At 37.5% G+C, this 20,510-nt stretch overlaps 2 protein-coding genes across 4 annotated transcripts in view; one reads left to right on the forward strand and one right to left on the reverse strand.

The window, feature by feature from the left end:
* SLC18A2 (solute carrier family 18 member A2) overlaps positions 1 to 5,801 on the forward strand; it is a 39,480-nt gene extending 33,679 nt beyond the window's left edge. For both annotated transcript variants that reach the window (XM_521615.9, XM_063782169.1), the window contains one exon: positions 3,536 to 5,801. In XM_521615.9, the coding sequence (XP_521615.3) occupies positions 3,536 to 3,640 (105 nt within the window). In that variant the 3' untranslated portion in view covers positions 3,641 to 5,801. The remainder of the gene's footprint in view (positions 1 to 3,535) is intronic.
* A 1,061-nt stretch (positions 5,802 to 6,862) lies between these two features.
* PDZD8 (PDZ domain containing 8) overlaps positions 6,863 to 20,510 on the reverse strand; it is a 94,763-nt gene continuing 81,115 nt past the window's right edge. For both annotated transcript variants that reach the window (XM_508062.9, XM_063782168.1), the window contains 2 exons: positions 16,519 to 16,681; positions 6,863 to 11,820 (listed from right to left, as the gene is read on the reverse strand). In XM_508062.9, coding sequence (XP_508062.2) covers positions 9,617 to 11,820; positions 16,519 to 16,681 — 2,367 coding nt within the window. In that variant the 3' untranslated portion in view covers positions 6,863 to 9,616. The remainder of the gene's footprint in view (positions 11,821 to 16,518; positions 16,682 to 20,510) is intronic.

Raw genomic sequence — 20,510 nt, forward strand, 5'->3', positions numbered from 1 at the left:
AATTTGTCCCTTTGCAGGTATTTAAATAGTGGGTGCAAAACCATCATTGCTTTTCTAGTTATGTTAAAGAGAATAAAACTTTCCTACTCAGAAGGCCCAGTAGCTATCAAAATCTCAAAGACTGGCACTCTTATATTTTAATGCTTTTATGGGTTCACTACCCCAGCTTTGTATTACTTTTACTTTTCATTTGGTCCACCGTGTTTGTTTGTTTGTTTGTTTGTACCACTTAGGAGATCCTAACTCATGAAAGGGGCATTTGGAGGGGCTGGGGCTCACCTCTCAGTAAGAGGGCTTTGCTCTGAATTCAAATGCCAATCCTCTCCTGTTGATTTTCTCTTTGGTTGAGAGTCGAACACACCTTCCTCACCACAGCAGTGTGTGGAGAGCAGATTTAATTTACCTGCCTGCACTGCAGCCGCCCTACTTGTTCCCCGGGCACCTGACTGACCTGCTTGATGCTGTTCATGCCTTTCTTCATGGCACTTTTGAAACATTACACGCCACCTGGCTTATTTGTGTATAACTTTTTTTTAAAAGTACAATTATTGCACAATAGATCTTTCAAGAGAGGTTTGGAAGCCAGTGAGCTAGGTTTTAAAGGCTACAGAACATTTAAAGGAGGAAAACTTCACCTGAAACAGGCTGCTAATAAATATGTTTTCGGTGAATTGACAAATGCTTGTCAGTTAAGGCTGCATGATGCCAAATAGTCTGACTGAACTGCTTTTCCTGCAGTGCAGTTTTTTGTTGCGTTCATATCATGTGCCCAGTCCTAGGTTCTGGGGTCCTTAAGATGACATATTCCTACATTCAGGTCTAATGTGGATGAGCCAAGAGATGGAAGGCAATTAGGAATAAGGTAGTGATGACCGTTCTTTATAAGGTGACCTGCCTGCCTGGGGGCCGTGCAAGGATCGAGGCCCCATGCCCTGCATTCCAGTTGGGTGTCCCAACTGGTATCTCACTGTGCCTCCTCAGCAGACCTCTGTGGTGGCCAGGCTGGCTTACTTAGTGTCCTGCTTGGTAAATAACTCATGTTTTACTCATTGCCACCTCCCTTGCTGTCCAAATCTTTTCCATCTTTCAAAGTTTACCTCAACTCCCGCCTCTATAGGATAGCGTTCCCTGGGCACTGAACCAGCAGTGAGCACTCCACCTGGGACCCTGGAGTCCCTGTCCTTGCCTGTGCAGGGAGGTAACTAAGATGCTGGGATAGGACCTTAAAGGCACTGAGATGCAACACCTAGTGGGTGTCCCGTCAGCTGTTGTCAGCCAGATGACAGTGCTATAGTCTTAGATAATGCCATGTAACTAGGGCAGTGTTTCTCAAAGTTGACACTGTTGTCACATGAGGACAGGGCCCTCAAATTTCATTTTTTAACCTGCTCCATCTCTCCACCCCTACATTTCCTTGCGAATCATTAATCTGGGGGAGATGAGACATTTATTGTTAGGGGGGTTAAACCTTTGTGTTACATGGGGAGAACGGTCCTGGTGTACAAAGTCTAGTGCCGCCATTATTTTAAAAATTGAGCTCTTTATTGAATACAAGTATCAATTCACTTGGCAAGCAGCATAAAAAACAGTTAAGTTAGAAGCTGACAGGTTGAGCTGGCAGCCTAACTTAGAGGGTCAAGGAAGTCCTTATCTTCACATGTTACACAGATCACTGGAGAATGTCTTGGGAAATGATAAATGGGTTAAGCACTGAGTCGAGTCTTATCTGGGGACAAGAGCTGGGAGTAATAGCTAACAGACAACAAGATGGGTTACAATAGGCCAACATCAGATACATTTTAATCTATTTAGATTTGCAAACTGCAAAAAAAATATCGGGGAGTAGTTCACATGGAGAAAAACTCAAGACATACCTGATAATTCATTTTAGTTGCACATGACGCCCCCTTGCCGTCCTCTGTGCTCGTCTAACTACCACGGAGTGCTGCAGGCGGCTCCTGTCTGCCCCATCCTAGCTGTACACCCCTCGGCCAAATTCTTTAACTGCTCCGTGCCTGTTTTCTCACCTCCCACAGAGGGTTATTGTGATGTATTGCCACTAAAATGCTTAGCATGGTCTTGGCATGATAAATGCCAGCTGTGTTATTAAATATAAGCAAATACTATTTGACAATCTGGTTTGAAAGCAGAGCAGCACGTTTTTGTCACAGTTTTTAAATTTTCAGTAACAATAAAGGAGGGCATGAGAGTTTCATGCTCATCAGAAGAGGATTTTTAAAAAATCATATATTTTAGCTAGAGGACAGCCAGGATTGGGGACAGGTGGTCAGGAAATCACATGTGTGAAAAAATAATAGCTCTAGCATGTTTTGCCTAAGAAGAAATCTAAGGGGCCATGACAATATGGTCTTAAAAGATTGGGGGCCAAGCATGGTCACTTGCACCTGTAATCCTACCACTTTGGGAGGTTGAGGCAGGAAGATCACTTGAGCCCAGGAGTTTGAGCAACCTGGGCAATGTAGTGAGATCTCATCTCTACAAAAAAAAAATTAAAAATTAGCCAGTCTTGATGGCATATGCATGTAGTCACAGCTACTCAGGAGTCTGAGGTGGGAAGATGGCTTGAGCCTGGGAAGCAGCAGTGAGCTGAGATCGCACCACTGCACTATGGCATGAGTGACATTCTGTCTCAAAACAACAACAAAAGATTGTAAGGGCAGCCTGTGAAGATATCAGAACTTGCTGGGTGCAGTGGCTCGTGTCTATAGTCACAGCACTTTGGGAGGCTGAGAAGGGGGGATCACTTGAAGTCAGGAGTTTGAGACCAGCCTGGCCAACATGGTGAAACCCCATCTCTACTAGAAATACAAAAAGAGTAGCTGCGAGTGGTGGTGCACACCTGTAATATCAGCTACTTGGGAGGCTGAGGTGGGAGGGTTGCTTGAACCCAGGAGGTAGAGGTTGCAGTGAGCCAAGATCACAACACCGCACTCCAACCTGGGTGACGAAGCAAGACTTCATCTCAAAAAAAAAAAGAAAGAAAGAAAGAAAGAAAGACAGAAAGGAAAAGATACCAGAACCAGATTCATGAATGCAAACAATGGAAACGGGTTGTAGTCCAGACTTAGGTACATTTCTCACATGTGAGGGCTTCTCTCATTAAGGAGAGAGCACATCCTTTCAAGGTGTGTTGCAACAATGACGTCTGTAAACAGAAGTTGGACTGGGTGACCTCCAGGATCCCCATACCCCCATTCCAAGATTCTAAGTATAACAAACCTAACCTGCCTGTCCCTTGCTTCATAGAGTATAAGTTCCCAGAGTGGACTTATGGCCCCTGACAGGTATAATGAAAATACTGCAGAGACCACTTCTGTCTCCAATTGCCTGGAATTTTTAGAGTGTAGAACTACAGGTCTTTTAGGTCCGGCGTCTGGCGATTGCTCCAAATGACTGGTTAATAGCAAGTAATACTACATAGTTTTCAAACTAATAATCCTTAAAAACAGTAGGTTAAACCATCTTATCTTTATGAAACAAGAAGTTAATATACTTGCACTTTGCTCTCTTTTAGGCTATTCTCATGGATCACAACTGCCCTATTAAAACAAAAATGTACACTCAGAATAATATCCAGTCATATCCGATAGGTGATGATGAAGAATCTGAAAGTGACTGAGATGAGACCCTCAAAAATCATCAAAGTGTTTAATTGTATAAAACAGTGTTTCCAGTGACACAACTCATCCAGAACTGTCTTAGTCATACCATCCATCCCTGGTGAAAGAGTAAAACCAAAGGTTATTATTTCCTTTCCATGGTTATGGTCGATTGCCAACAGCCTTATAAAGAAAAAGAAGCTTTTCTAGGGGTTTGTATAAATAGTGTTGAAACTTTATTTTATGTATTTAATTTTATTAAATATCATACAATATATTTTGATGAAATAGGTATTGTGTAAATCTATAAATATTTGAATCCAAACCAAATATAATTTTTTAACTTACATTAACAAACATTTGGGCAAAAATCATATTGGTAATGAGTGTTTAAAATTAAAGCACACATTATCTCTGAGACTCTTCCAACAAAGAGAAACTAGAATGAAGTCTGAAAAACAGAATCAAGTAAGACAGCATGTTATATAGTGACACTGAATGTTAATTTAACTTGTAGTTACTATCAATATATTTATGCGTTAAACAGCTAGTTCTCTCAAGTGTAGAGGACAAGAACTTGTGTCAGTTATCTTTTGAATCCATAAATCTTAGCTGGCATTAGTTTTCTATGTAATCACCTACCTAGAGAGAGTTGTAAATTATATGTTAACATGTTATCTGGTTGGCAGCAAACACTAAAGCCAATAAAGGAAAAACAGTAAATGTTCCGAAAGCAGAGAAAAGCAACCAAACATATTGTTATGAACTAAAAGCTTTCCCTTTAAGATGCATACTTGTCTTACTGGATGAAGAAAATTGAGGGTACATGTACCTTATACTGTCAAGGTTGTTTAAACATGATAAGGTTAATCGCCATCTACTTCAAGTTTTAGAAAAGGAAACAAGAGGCTAAAAACAGCTGCTCTGACTTTAATATCTGACTATATCTTTGATCTGTTTGCAGGTCATCCAAGTGTTTTCTAGGAATATATTTATTTTAGGTTGTCTGAAACTATTTTTTTTGGCTCCTGAAAGTTGTTCACATCAATGTGAAGACAAATTTTAAATGAAAATGAAGAATGAAATTATGTCTTGAATCATATATTAAGAAGTACAAATAATAGTGATCAGGCAGAAAAGAAAAATGGAACATCTAAAAATGTATGTGCTAACTATATCATCCAGTGTGCAGTGTTGTGTATTTTTCTAAGCATGACAACATTGATGTGCCTTTTCAGTGTAACAGCAAATACTGTTAGTGAACATTGTCAATTTATGTCATTTTGTTAAGAGATATGACTGGAGTGTGCAGTGTGGAATGTCTCTAATACTACTTGTGAATCCTGCAGTTCTATAATCATATACAAAAATTACTTAGTTTTGTTAAGCTAAGATTGTGTTTGTGTTAACTTCGACATCAAGGAGCAAAGAACTTTAGAACAGACTCCTCAATCTTGTGACTTTCTTATTCTCTAGGAAAGTAACACTTCGTTTCATGAAGCTTTTCTGTGGGGCTTCGATTATTTCAAGTCTGGTTTCTAAGTGCAGTGTGTTTGAAGCAAACGAACTTCCAACTCACTTATTTGGCACTGGGCAACTTGGTCAAGTCTGCTACTTTGGAAGATGGCTCTGGAGGAAACTCTCATATGGCTAAAAAGGCAGGCTAGTTTCTTACTTCTACAGGGGTAGAGCCTTTAAAAAGAACGTGCTACAAATTGGTTCTCTTTGAGGGTTTCTGGTTCTCCCTGCCCCCAATACCATATACTTTATTGCAATTTTATTTTTGCCTTTACGGCTCTGTCTTTCTGCAAGAAGGCCTGGCAAAGGTATGCCTGCTGTTGGTCCCTTGGGATAAGATAAAATGTAAATAAAACCTTCAGAACTGTTTGGGAGCAAAAAATAGCTTGTACTTGGGGAAAAAAATTCTAAGTTCTTTTATATGACTAATATTCTTGGTTAGCAAGACTGGAAAGAGGTGTTTTTTAAAAATGTACATACCAGAACAAAGAACATACAGCTCTCTGAACATTTATTTTTTGAACAGAGGTGGTTTTTATGTTTGGACCTGGTAATACAGATACAAAAACTTTAATGAGGTAGCAATGAATATTCAACTGTTTGACTGCTAAGTGCATCTGTCCATATTTTAGCAAGTTTACTTAATAAATCTTCTGAACCATGTTTTGTGCCTGTTTGTATTCCTTTATAAACCAAATGTTGTTGGAATAAAATACATAAGGTATCATTTTGACTGTGGATATTTAATTAAAAACTATTTTTCTGTGCTTGTAGGCATCAGGTAAAAGCCACCCCAGGTTAGCTTGACCATACTTTTTTGGCTTTCCACAATTTATTTTAAATTGAGATATGTAACTAGCCACATTCAATGTGGAAAAAAACCAGGAAGTTATCCTTCCATCTATAAACATTGTTGTCCTGATGGTTGTCAACAAATAACCATATCTGATGAAAACAGCTGTAATATCCACCCATTTGACTTAATCCCGGGGGAGTTCGTAAAACCCTTGAAATCTGATACATTTTGAATGGTGTGCCCATGGGTATCTTCCTGTGGTGAAAGTCCACATCTTTAATCAGATCCTAAAAGCGGATCTATGGCCCAAAACGAATTAGGGGAACCTCTCCTTCTTTTGGTAAGAAAAGCAATTATGTCAATTTAGAAGACAGTATTTTTAGAAGTAGGTATTTAAAATTTATTCACTTTTAGGGGACTTAACATTTTATTATTTATCTTATTTTTAAGAGCCAAATATTTCCAAATTGCTTTAAAAAAATTCAGCTATACATTTAGAACTTGATAGTACCCCTCAAAATTTTTAGGTTGTGTTTTCTCCTCCCAGCATCACAAAATAGCCACTTATTTCAAGTACTTCTGATATTGAATATAAGGCTTGATATGAAGAAGTATAGCCTATTATGATTGCTAATAATGCTAAAATGTTGCTCAGTTTGTCTAAACCATTCACTCAGCTAATACTAATGTAGAAAATATATTTTAAAGTCTAATTACTAATACATAGCCAAAGAAAACCCATAAACTTGATAATCCATAAGGAAACAATAGTAAAAAAATGTTTTGGGGCAGTCTGCAAAACAGCAATTTTGTTTAGGAAAAGTGGACTTTGTTATGCTTTTCTGCATGGCCAAATTATACCAGAAGATAATTCCATAGAGATGCAGCAAGCACCTTTTTTAAAAGATGTCATTAAATGAAGATATTCTTGTTTTCTGTGGTAGTCTTTATTATTATTTTTTAGCTATTGATACATAGCATGGCAGCAAGATTACATCAGTAATGTAATATAATACAGCTTTTTTCATTGAAGCTTTGTACCTTACTATACTCTAGGCTATTCGGAGTGTTCCCCCACTTGCACTAAAGTACAACTATGATGTCTCTACTGCCTCTCCCAGTGAAATATAAAAATATTGCACTACATTACAGATATAGTTTACAAATGTCATTAGCAGCATTACTGAGCTTTCTATAATTGTGGTCTACAGAGTTAAATACTTTTAAAACGAGTAGATTCTTATAAAACCAAAGTTTTGCATTATTTCAACAGCTCTTTCAAATGCATCAGTTTCAGCAACATGCTTGGGTATCATGAAAACTTCCATGGTTTAATCAATAAACACCAGCTACTTACAAGTAGTCCACCTTCCAGGTTATCAATGGTAAGTTATTTTTATAAAGTGGTTACACACTGAGCAGATTGCCTCAAGTGTAAGTTATGGAACAATACTTTAGCTTTCAGGGAATTTGGTGTGTAAATTCTTCTATAGCAGTGTTCTTTTAAAATAAGATCACGTGGCCGGGCGCGGTGGCTCACGCCTGTAATCCCAGCACTTTGGGAGGCCGAGGCAGGTGGATCACGAGGTCAGGAGATCGAGACCATCCTGGCTAACATGGTGAAACCCCGTCTCTACTAAAAATACAAAAAATTAGCCGCGCCTGTAGTCCCAGCTACTCGGGAGGCTGAGGCAGGAGAATGGCGTGAACCTGGGAGGCGGAGCTTGCAGTGAGCAGAGATCACGCCACTGCACTCCAGCCTGGGAGACAGCGAGACTCCGTCTCAAAAAAAAAAAAAAAAAAAAGACATCACACTTAAATAAGTAATGAAGTATACTGAGATGTTTTTGTTATAAACTTGGCTAAGAAAGGTATTTAGTACCTGAAATTTTCACTTACTAAAGTAACAAAAGGCATGAGACTTGGCTATTGATTTTTAAAGTGGAATAACTTTTCTTCCCTCAAAAATGTCTTTCTTACTCATATAAATAATGCCTTTTACTTGTATATCTTTTTACTGTTCAAAGCACTTTTGCAGTTATGCTATTGTTTCCCTCACAACAATACTGTGAGGGAGGTAAAGTATTATTCCCATTTTAGAGATGGGTCCTTTTGTAACTGCCTATGCTTACACAGTTCATTAATGGAAGGGCTTGAACTTAAACTCTTTTATGGAGTCCTGGACTCTAGACCTGGGCCCCAATCCTTAATATTACACCATGCTTTTTCCTGCCAGCAATAAAAGCTGCTCCATCTAGTTTTAAACTCATGTCAGTTTCACTATATAGCAATCATCATAGCAGTTACCTACAAAGGGACAAACATATACTTGTCTATTTTATAGGTATATAACAGACCGAAACTATTAAGGTACCCCAACAACAGTCGAGCTTACTTGTTTTCCCTCAGTCAAATGTTACTGGGATCCGTAAAATGGACCCAGTGTGAGTATAGCTTCATTTTCAGAGAACTGGTCCCAATTCCTATGTATGAATACTGTCTATTTTTGTCATTCTTTTCTTAATGAATACTCACTACAGAAGTATTCAGAATGATCACCATTCCTTTACAACTGTAAGACGCCAAAGCAAAAAGTATACTTTGCATGATTCCTTTCCTTCACAGAATACTCCTACAGGAAAATGTTTTTACTAAAACAAAACCAGCCCAAACTAGTTATCAACACAGTCATTTTAAAAAGAGTCCTCCAAAACTTTAAATACCCTTTCACATGCTTTATTTCCTATGGGAGAACTGATGAGGAAAATTATCATAAATGTTTAAACTTTTAATCATAAAATTTAAATTTCCATTTAAAAGGAAAGCATCAATATTTTAAAAGATTATATTTCAAAATGCTATGTTACTGTTTTTCAGTAATTAAGTCTTGTTATCCTCTCTACAAAATTCTTGACCAACTGCAATCTACATTTATTTCCTATTACATTGTCTTTCAATGTAAGCTCTTCAAATTAATCACCATATTTTTACCATACAGCTGCACAAAAGCTTTAGAAAAAAATTTCACAGAAGCATCAAAAGCAAGCAATATATGTAAAAAATTTTTTTTTACTAAATCAGCATAACAGACTAAAGCTGCAGCATCTGCTTTCATGTTACATTTGGCAAAAACAAAACAAAAAGCACCCCCAAACCCCCAAAATAACAAAAATCTCAAGCAAGTAGAGACGATAAACTTCATAACACAAAAGAAAGATTCAAAACCTGTTCCCTCAGTGATTGCTGTTGTCAATTTGGGCATGCAGCAAATTTGTTATAACCATGATGGAAATGAAAATATTTTAAGAATCTAGACAGTATTCTATTTAACACTAATTCAAAAACCAAGAGGAAGGAAAATAACACAAGGGGACACCATACATACATAAACATGAAAAGTTAGCTTACATAATTACATAATTAGAAAAGTTAAATAATTTAGTAAAAATAAATTCCCAGTATAAACCCAAAAAAGCATAGCTATAAATGCAATCCAAAACAACCAATTAGTAAGCTGGTCATGTTTTTACTGGAGAACAACCTTTCTCAGTTTTGTTCTTACACAAGCAAGTAACTGGAGAAGCAGGCCAGAGTGCATACGAGGATTTAAACATGGTTGTATCTGTGGTACTTTAGATGCAACTTTACCCTGTTCATTTGAAAGTTTAAATAGACCTGTCTGCTACACAGACTCGGATGGGCCAAATAAGTCATCTGATATGCTGCTGAATGGCTGAGAGTCTATTAGTTGGCTTATTTCATTATCAAGGTCTTCTTCTGTATCATCTGTGTACTTGCTTATTTTTTTGGAGTGCTGGTCTAAAGACAGACTTTCTAAAGTTTCTATATCTTCAATGCCTGCTCTGTAGTGAATCATAAGAAGTGTTAGAGCTTGTAGCCTTTCACCTGATTTAGCTAAGGCAGCAGAAAGAAGTGATTTTTTCCTTGTATCAGTTGTCTCTTTTTCTTCTCTAACAAGGGAATTATTGTGTTCCAACTCCTGATCAATTTCATTCTGTAGCTTATCCAACATGAACTCTAGTTTCTGGATCCTTTCCTCTGTAGGCAAGCCCCTGTACAGATCACGACCAATTTCTTTAACTGCAATGAAAACACTGTCATCCAGACCACCCTCTTTTCTCACTAACTTTATTCCTGTGCTGTTTCCCCGTTTAGAAGGACTGTTTGGACCACAGACCTCCGTGTCACTGCCTTCGTTGTCTGACGTGTTGGGTGTGTGTTTTGGTGAAGGTTCCACGAGATCGGTTCCTGGTTCAGAAAGGCGAGTTTTAGAGACTTGACGCAAATTTAATAAACGAGAACTAGTATTGATAATATGCCTTGTCAAACCTGTTGTTTTATTGACTGACTTGCTAGCTTCAGCATCAACACGAGGAGGCAGGCCTAAGAGGGTTTCCTGTCCTTCCAGCCTAAGGTTTTTCAGTGTCCTGTCTATTCGCCTATCAGTTGCTCCACAAACAGAAGTCTCAGCTAGACACTTTTCTTGACATTTTTTATGGCAAACATAAGCACAAAACATACACTGGGAAGCTGCTTTAGTCCAAACTTTTTTCTTACAGTAGTCACACCATGTTGGGTTCTGGAACTGAGTATCCTGAAAACTGTGTTTGTTTTCTGTTAAACCCATCTGTCCAACAAATTGCTCCTCTTTAGGGAGAACAGAAACTTCTTCAACCAAATGGGGTTCTTTTTCTTTTTCTACGTTAGTAACTACATGGTGGTCTGATTCTCCTTCTTTCAAATATTTGAAGTGAATAGTAATGTCACCATAGCAAAATTTGTCATTGAATCCCTTTTGCATACTCAGATTGCGTAGTGCTGTTCTAGTGACTATAGCCTTAGGTGAGGGGGCTTCCAGTCTCAATTTGGAAAGGTATTCCGTGTTTGATGTAGCCAGGCATCCTAAAGCCACATCTTCAAGTTTTAAACTAACATGCCCCAAACAGATGAGACCTCCCAACTTAAAAGGATCCCTGCACCACAATGCAATGTTTAAGTACCTGTGACAGGCTTCTATGTCAAACAAACAGGATGCTCTGGTTCTTGTCCATTTTCCTAGCTTATTACGATAAAGAATTTCTGATGATTCCCATGTTTGACGGTCGTCCGAACTGTCCTTAGTAGGGCAGGAAGTTTCTGAAGTGACATCTTTGGCCACTTCTTGCTTTGCTAAAAATTGCTTAGGTGCAGCTGCATCGTCTACGGGATCCACATTTTTTGCTTGCTTTTCAGCAGATTTATCTACAAGAGGAGGCGGCGCCACCTTCTCTGGCTTTTCAACGAGAACATCTGGTTCTGCCTGATTTGGAGCATCGGCGGAAGGCAAAGGAACTTTCACTTGTGGTCGTGGTGGCACAGGTGGTTTGAAAGCAGATCCTTGGGTTGGTTTTGACACTTGTGCTGGGTCTGTTATCTCTGAAGTTTTTAGGGGTGGAGGTTTATTTCCATCTTTGGACTGAATTTTTGGTGGTAGTGGGTGACTTCCTACAGCTAATTTACGGTTTAAAACTGGTGATATAGCTCCAAGGGGTTTAATAGAAAGTGTTGTTGGAACACGTTTGGGACTATGACTTAATGATTGTGCCTCATCTTTGAACTCATTTTGTGCTCTGACATCACTTGCCAAGTCTTCAAATTCAGAATCCAGCTCTCTACTTTCAGTATCTACTGTCAACCCGGCAGCTTCCTCTTCATAACCCGATTGGCATGAGCTTGACAAAAAGTTTTCTTCCAACTGGCCAAAGTTATCTTGCAGCACTGCACCTTGATTACTCTGGCCAACAGGCCTTTCATAGTACACCAGGACTCGGTCACCAGCCTGCTTGATAAGCTTCAACACTTGCAGTGTTGATGTGATTTTCACACCTGGTTTAAGATTTTAAAAGGGAAAACATGTAAATTATTGCAATAGAAATTACATTTGTTAAATATATTTAATTCAATATATATAATTGCCATTACCTCTGGTTATTTAACTAATAGAAGAATAATAGGAAAATCTCAACAATATTTTATTTGGCTTTTGGATGAATCAGTGTGCTAACTCTCAAACCCTGAATGTGCTGATATCCTGGAGATGTTTACCTTTTCAAACCAGATGATGACACAGGATCCCAAAAAGAGTGCCAGGATGCTAACTCCTAATTGCTTTCTATCTCTTCTTAGGTTAGATGACATCTCTCAGTTTGAACTGAAGAAGTGAACAGAGAGAGATCTATTTAAAGGATTCTATTAATGGCTAAATCAGACTTAGAGTGAGGGAAAGCTGTGATGCCACTGAAGGAAATTCTAAAATCTCCAGGGATTACAAGACATATGATGAAAGATTCAAATTAAGACAGCAGTGCTTGAAAATAATGTAGCAAAATACTATACTATGAATAACGTACTTTTACAGATTCTTTTTATCAACCGTACCCATCACATTCATCTTTTTCAAAACCAGAAAGAACAAGTAAGGGATAAACTGCTTTAAAGTTAAACAAGCTGGTTACTATCTGCATCTGTAATATCTACGTTGTTTTTATTTTTCTTATTTTTTAATTGTTACACGTAGTTTAAAATTCGAAAGGTATAAAAAGATGTACAGTAAAAAATATTCTTTCCACCTCTGTCTCCCAGCCATACTGTCCCTTCCCTGACCTTAGTAGCTTCTAGTGTATGCTTCTATAGATATTCTAGGTGTGTTAGCACTTAAAGGTGCTACTTGTTTCCTGTCACTCTTCCCACACTCTCTAAAACAGCACTTGCCCAAGCTATCCCTTTATGTAGAACTTAGAGAAAGAATGAGAAGGCTCTTTGTTTTCCAAAGATCTTAGGGCCATCCTAAATAAATCTAAGTAACACCACCCCTTTCTCATAACTTGACTTCAGGGTTCCTCAACCTGTGTCCTCTCTTACTTCAGCTGTCTGGGAAGATCAGGCTTTAGACTCGGTCATTACTTGGAACTTGTCCACATCAAAGATCTTTCATTTTCAATTACTCTCTGATCACAAGCTCCTATTTTTCACCTCTTACAATCCTGTCTGCTCACTACTTTTAGGCAACTTCCCGGCCCAATCATTCCTCTTTTCTTCTCATGGCCCTGTTGGGTTCCTGATACCACTTGCTCTTCTATCCAACCCTGTGTCTCAAGATTACAACGATGTTCTTACCAATATTTTATTTTCTCGTCCTCATGTTTTTTGATCCCCAGCTTTACTAGCCCCACTATTGCCCTTTCCTGCTCTTGAGCTTGCCGCTTGGATCTAGCATCAAGTTAGCCATCCATCTTTGGCAAGGTGTTCAGGGCTGCTTAGCATTCTTTTGATCGGTCTGTAAACAACTAAGTCTCTCAAACATCAGCTGTAAATCTTTCCTGTTTCCCTAAAGTCTACTCTCCCTACTCTCTTTTACTCTGTGCATGCTATCACCTTATTTGCCAAAAAGATCAATATGAAGCTACCTTTTCTCCCTACCATCATTTTTAGTATTATCTTACTTCAGAGGAGAAAATATCCCTCTATCTGTATACTTACTTTGGATCCAATCCTCCTGTCTCCTTCCTGACTTTGCTCTATCAATTATCCTTAAACTTTTTCTTCCTTTTCTTTAAAATTTTTCTTTTTCTTAGTTTCCACAACACTTTACACAATTGGTTCTGATCACCTCTCCTCTAGCTTCTTTTTCTCCACCTATACCACCTGCACCTTATATGCAACTGTTACCAAAGTTTGCCACTAGTTCTCTCACCCTTTTATGCTCTCTCCCTGGTAAATTACAGCCACTCCAGTAGTCTCAAAAACTATCAACTTTTTCTTTGGTTTCCCTTCTTCTTCACTTTAGTTCTACATTCCCAACTACTGGACATCACCACCTGGATGTTCCTTTGGGACTAAATATTCAGCAGAGCTAAAACCTTTCTTTGACTGTCTCTCTGTCCTCACTACTATCAATCAACTTGCCACTCCCAGTTAACTCAATTTGAATCCTAGGGATATTTGACTCCCTAGAAACATTCAGCTGTCAACTCAAACTTGTGATTTCAGCCCATTTTCCTTCCCTGTTCAGATCCTCCTGATAACTGGCCTTCACTTTAGTAATAAACAGCTCTTAACTGCAATCTCTCACTCAGACCTTCCCTACTTTAAACACCAAACATATTGCTACGAAATTTTCCTAAAGCATTTGCCCCTTTAGCCTACAAACTTATCACATGGAAATTCAGAGCTTTCTAATACGGTGCTTCATTATTTATCTAGCTTTAAGTTCTACTACGTCCTTCTAACCATACTATGTCTCAGCAAAATTATAGTTTGACATATGCATAAATGAAAAATTAGTCCATCTAATGATCTACAGTAGGCAAAAACTTCAACTCAATCTGAACTCATTTTTTATGACTAAAAATCTGCCCTCATCTCATCTATTCCTCAGTCATCAGGTGTTTTGTGGAGATGGCCATTGCAACTCTCTCTCAGGAATACACCATTCAAGTCTGGATTTTTCTTTTGGAATATTTCAAACACACTCAAAAGCTGAGGAAACAGTAAAATGAATTCCATTTTGAGCTTCAAATATAATATTTTGCCAATCTTATTTCAACTATCATCAATTATATACCCATATAAATGAATCAAAGCGATATAAAAATGTTTTGAAAAATATCTGTTGACATGGGCAAAGTTTACAACATGCTAAAAGAAATAAAGACTATTACAAAAATGCATAGTTTAGAAATTTTTGTTTCCTAAACAAAAATTGGGAAAGGCATGTATTTATGTACAGAAAAAAACAAACAAAAAAACAAAAAAGAGACATACAAAAGCTTTTCTGTTATGTTCCAAGGTTTTTCTTTTTTTTTAAAACAATGAATGTGTATTGTATCTGCCCTTCATCTTAATACATATTATTATTATTATTTGAGATGGAGTTTTGCTCTTGTTGCCCAGGTTGGAGTGCAATGGTATGATCTCAGCTCACTGCAACCTCTGCCTCCCAGGTTCAAGCAATTCTCCTGCCTCAGCCTCCTGAGTAGCTGGGATTACAGGCGCCTGCCACCATGCCCAGCTAATTTTCATATTTTCAGTAGAGATGGGTTTCACCATGTTGGCCAGGCTGGTCTCGAACTCCTGACCTCAGGTGATCCACCCGCCTCGGCCTCCCAAAGTGCTGGGATTACAGGCATGAGCCACTGAGCCCGGCCTGTTGTTATTGTAATTAACAAATGTTAGATGTCAAGGGATGACTTTTGCTTTTTCACTCTGTATACATTTATATCGCTTAGGTTAATTAATTTATTTTTGATAATAGGTATTTACTACTTGTGTAATTGAAACACAACCCCCAAAAAAGACCGAAAAAATTAATTTTATCCTGTAGCTAAAACCAAAATATTAAATGATATTAATATAATGAATGATGTCTATCTTATGCCTCCCTAAGTGTTTATGCATGAGCATCATCATTTGGGAGGAGTCTGTGAGAAATGAAGAATCTTGGGCCTCACTACAGGTCTCCTGATTCAGAATGCACATTTTAACATCAGGTCTGGGTGACTGGCATACATGGGAAAGTCTGAGAAGCACTGCTTATGCCACGATCACAGATTCCCATGTGAAAATATTGACTTAATTGGGCTCCCAGATATGCAACTAAATAATTTTCATTATTTTATTGTCAAGGTGGATTTGAATCAAAGGCAGAGTTTCTTTGACATGTAACCAAGGACAACTGCACCTTGATTTGGGAACTGTTCTAACTTATTTATTGTCTAAGCTGTGAAAGAAAATATCACATTGCCCTTTTCAGATCAACTGTGACCAATCATATGTTCAAGAAATCTCTCAACAAGCCTAGAATAGATGGGACAGGTACTACAAAGGTTGAAAAGGCTTGGACTTTCCCCTCACTGCTGTGCACAGTGAGTCCTACTGCTTAGACATTTATATACAAGCAAATAACCTGCTATCTTCAGAGAGTTTTTACCGTTAACAATCCAAGTGATAGGAAGGCATGTAAGTGACACATTTTTCCACCAGTGATTTGGGCTGAATTCTGAGCAACCACATACTAACAAATGGCTGGCCATTTAGATGACACAGGATCACAGGACAGTTCAGATGTGCCCTCCTGGAAAAGGAATGTTGGTTCTTCTGCTTATCATCTAGTGCTAAGTGATGGGGGCAGTAGTGCTAATACTACCAATTTTAGGTTCAGAGTAGCAATGGTGGTAGTCGTACAGAAAGATAACCTGTTTATTTGCCCTTACTTTCACATTCAAGAAAAAATAAATAGAGTAGTAGAAGGTGGGAAGGGAAGGATTAGAGTGGTTATATAAAAGTGGTCTAAACAAAGTATTTTAAAGATTTATACACTAGAACTAAAATGGCATGTATGTTTTAAATGTATTTTGAAGGCCTCCTTTGAATTTTTATTTATAATAAAGTTTATTACTTTATTTCCATTATAAAAGTAACATATGCATATTATAGAAATAAGGAAAAAGGAAGAGAGGAAAAACCTCACACCTACTTTGTAGTTTATCTGTAAAGGTAAAGTATAATGCATATTAGCATAATTACCTCCAATGGCAATAAGTCGATCTCCCCGCTGAAGATCTGCAATTGCAGCAGGCGAGTTTGGAGCCACAGTTTCAATGATGACGTGCCCAGCATACCCATCAGTTGACTGGACAAGACGAAGTGTAAGTCCAACACTTTGTAAATTTCCTTTTATTAATTCAACCTTTGATAAAGGGGAAAAAAATGAAAACTGATTCAATGGATTCCTAGTAATAGAGGAAAAAAACAGTAACAGACTGTTATGTGCAGAGAGCACCATGGCTGATGCTGACTTTTCTATCATGGCAAATAAAGGAAGGAGAAAATCTTTACTGTAACAATATAAATTAACTATCCTTAGACTACACATTTAAATCATCAAAAAAATTAAACACTTTATCTTCAATGTGTTTTATTATTACTCCTTGCTCCATGCTCATTGTAGAAAATTGGGAAATAAACAGAAAGGCAAAATAAAAAGAAAACCATTCCTAATTATACAATCTAGAACTATTCTATATATTTTCTAATATATATTTAACATAAAATTGAGATTTGTCTCAATAATACTGAGACATAGTAGTCAATACAATTATAATCATGAATATAATTCTGAATCTTGCTTTTTTCAAATATAATGAAAATGATCTATGTCATTCATTATATGTGCTTTGGAAACTCCATTTTGTATGGTGTATCCTTTTTTTTTTTTTTTTTTTGAGACAGGGTCTCACTCTGTCACCTAGGCTGGAATGCAGTGGCACAATCCTGGCTCACTGCAACCTCCACCTCCCAGGCGCAAGTGATTCTCTCACCTCAGCCTCCCAAGCAGCTAGGACTACAGGCATGCACCACTATGCCTGGCAAATTTTTGTATTTTTTCTGTAGAGATCGGGTTTCACCACTGTTGCCCAGGCTGGTCTCAAACTCCTGGGCTCAAGTGATCCGCCCACCTCAGCCTCCCAAAGTGCTAGGATTAAAGGCGTGAGCCATCACACCCGGCCAGTGTATTCTTCAAGTTTCTTTTTTGGGAATAGGCAAAGGAAAAGAGTTTACATTTATACTTTATTAAGAGTTATCGGCCGGGCATGGTGGCTCACGCCTGTAATCCTAGCACTTGGGAGGCCGAGGTGGGCGGATCAGGAGGTCAGGAGATTAAGACCATCCTGGCTAACAGGGTGAAACCCCGTCTCTACTAAAAATACAAAAAATTAGCCAGGTGTGGTGGCAGTGCCTGTAGTCCCAGCTACTCGGGAGCCTGAGGCAGGAGAATGGCATGAATCCGGGAGGCAGAGGTTGAAGTGAGCTGACATCACACCACTGCACTCCAGCCTGGGCAACAAAGCAAGACTCCACCTCAGAAAAAAAAAAAAAAAGAGTTATCATGTGGTGGGGATGATGGGGATGGTGGTGCACACCTGTAACTGCAGCTACTAAGGAGGGCTGAGGTGGGAGGACCATTTGAGTCCAGGAGTTCAAGACCAACCTGGACAACATAGTGAGACCCCCATCTTTATTTAAAAAAAAAGTTACATTGTTAATGAGATGTCCTATTCTAACCCATCAAGATCATTTTGTTTTCTAAATAAACCTGCCATCCAATTTTCAGGAATGTGGATACTAGATTAACATCATCTGTGAATTAACAACAACATCATCATGCTATGTGTCCTCATTCAAACAACTGATTAAAAAAAAAAAAAAAAAACAGGCAGAGTGCTACATCCCAGCTGTTGACAAGGATTCAATTAGTGTTTATGGTGCTCAATTACAAATCAGTCTAATTGTATTATTCTCCAGTCCACATTTCTTAAGTCCTATTCTTCAAGGATATCTCATGAGGGACTTTGCCAAATACCCTAATATCCAAATATATCACTGGCTGCACTGCTTTAATATATAAATCCCACTTGGACAGAAATTCAATTTTCCTACCTAATGATATTCGCTGGTAAAAGAACCCTCACTGGAAGTTGCTCTTTAATTTGGGTGTTAACAAATTTTGTAAAGTTATTTTAAGGAAAATCTTAATCATACTGTGCTCAAGAAATGGGATATGTGGTCAAATTCTGAATTACCTAAAGGTTTACAAAACACAAAGCCCCTCCAAAACACGTAAGTTGTGTTTAAATCTCCTAAGACATTTGTCCAATCCCTGCCTTATGACACAGCAATTAATCACCTTACAATGTAAAGTGCTGTACACAATTAAGGCTTTTAACAAAACCCTTAACAACATATTCTCTCAAATCCAGGAACATAAATATATTCTTAATATACAGATTGCCAAAGCTGAAATTTAGAATGTAAGTTTTTCTAATTGCAGGAAGCTAATGATAGCAAATGGGTACAAAACCTAAACAGTGTAAGTCTGAGTACTGTAAAGTTTAAAAATTAACACCTGCATTTGGAATGTGTTTTTTTTTGTTATTTACTCTGCTTTTAAAAGTAGAATGGAGATTCAGGGGGTAGGATTAGGAAGTGAATAAAGGCTAGTGTGAGGTGTTAGTGTAATTTAGTTTCTTAATTTATTTTCTATCTATAAATCATATCTTTCCCTTCGCTTTTCTTAATTCAAATGATACCTGAAGTAAACATTCCAGATGCAAAAAAAAAAAAAAAGATAAGGTTTTCAGTAGCAATAATTAGGGCCAATATTACATTACCTCACTTTCTCCCCAATTTTTACTGATTATTAGTAAATACTCTTAATTTCAAGTATATACAGGGAACAGAACATAAGACACTGTTTCTTTTACAAGCTGGTTTTTGTTTCCTTTTAAGCCTGCACCCCACTGACCTAATTTTAGATTATAATTTCAGCATTCCCTGAAATGAAAATTATCACCTTAATTAAGTTCCGACATGATTCAGAAGTTTCAGAATATAAAAACACCTCTTAATTAAAAGCCTGGTGAAACAAAGCATTTTAAAATGAGTATTTCACAAAAACATTGTTATTATAATATAAAATTTAAGATAAGGTTCAAGACCATGCAATGATACACAACTTTTGGAACAAAACTGATTTTCCACTAGGGTAAAACTACTATTTTAAAACCAGAATAGTACAATAATATATAATATATAATTCTCTCCCATATGTATGCATCTATATCTTAAAATTATTTATGACTATTGGATATGCCTGGCACTATAAAACATATGCCAAAATAGAACTTTTAAAATGACAATGTAAAAAATAAACATAAATAGAAACCCTAAATATTTTTCCTGTACATGGTGAAGCATGCTGTGGCTTCAACATGCATTCCCTGGAATATAATATCACCTGAGAGGGTTTGGCTTTTAAGATTTTATTACAGAAAATTTCCAATATATACAAAAGTACAGAGAACAGTAAAATCAACTCAGTGGTAGACCATAAAACATGGTAACAAATTCCTCCTATCCTTATAAGCATATCTCTTTGCAATGTAACTTTACTAAAGCTGCTGCTAGAGGTATAACTTGGTTTCTTCATCCCTCTCTCAGCAACCAATATAACTAGAAAAAAATAAGTGGAGGCACAGGCAACCTCAACATCATCAACCTTGATTTAACTGACACTTACAGAACATTATACTCAACAATGGCAAAATACATTCTTTTCAAGTGTACATGGTAAGTTCACCAGGATGTAGAAGGTCATGAAACAAATATCAATAATTTTAAAAAGAACTCTTATAAAGCATGTTTTCTGACCATAGTGGAATTAAATTACAAATTAGTAACTAGGAAAACCCCAAATATCTGGAGAGCAAAACAACACACTTCTAAATAATTCATGAGTTAAAGAAAAATCACAAGAGAAATCCAAAAATATTTCAAATGAAATGATGAAAATGCAACCAATCAGAATTTGTGGGATGCAACTAAAGTAGTGTTTTAGAGGAAATTTATAGTTTTAAATGCTTATATAGGGGGGAAAATCTAAAATTAGTGACCTAAGTCCCCATTTTAAGAAATTAAACCCCAAAGTAGAAGCAAAGAAATAATAAAGAACAGAAACC

Source organism: Pan troglodytes, chromosome 8 (genome assembly GCF_028858775.2).
Source record: "Pan troglodytes isolate AG18354 chromosome 8, NHGRI_mPanTro3-v2.0_pri, whole genome shotgun sequence".
In the NCBI taxonomy this organism is placed as follows: domain Eukaryota; kingdom Metazoa; phylum Chordata; class Mammalia; order Primates; family Hominidae; genus Pan; species Pan troglodytes.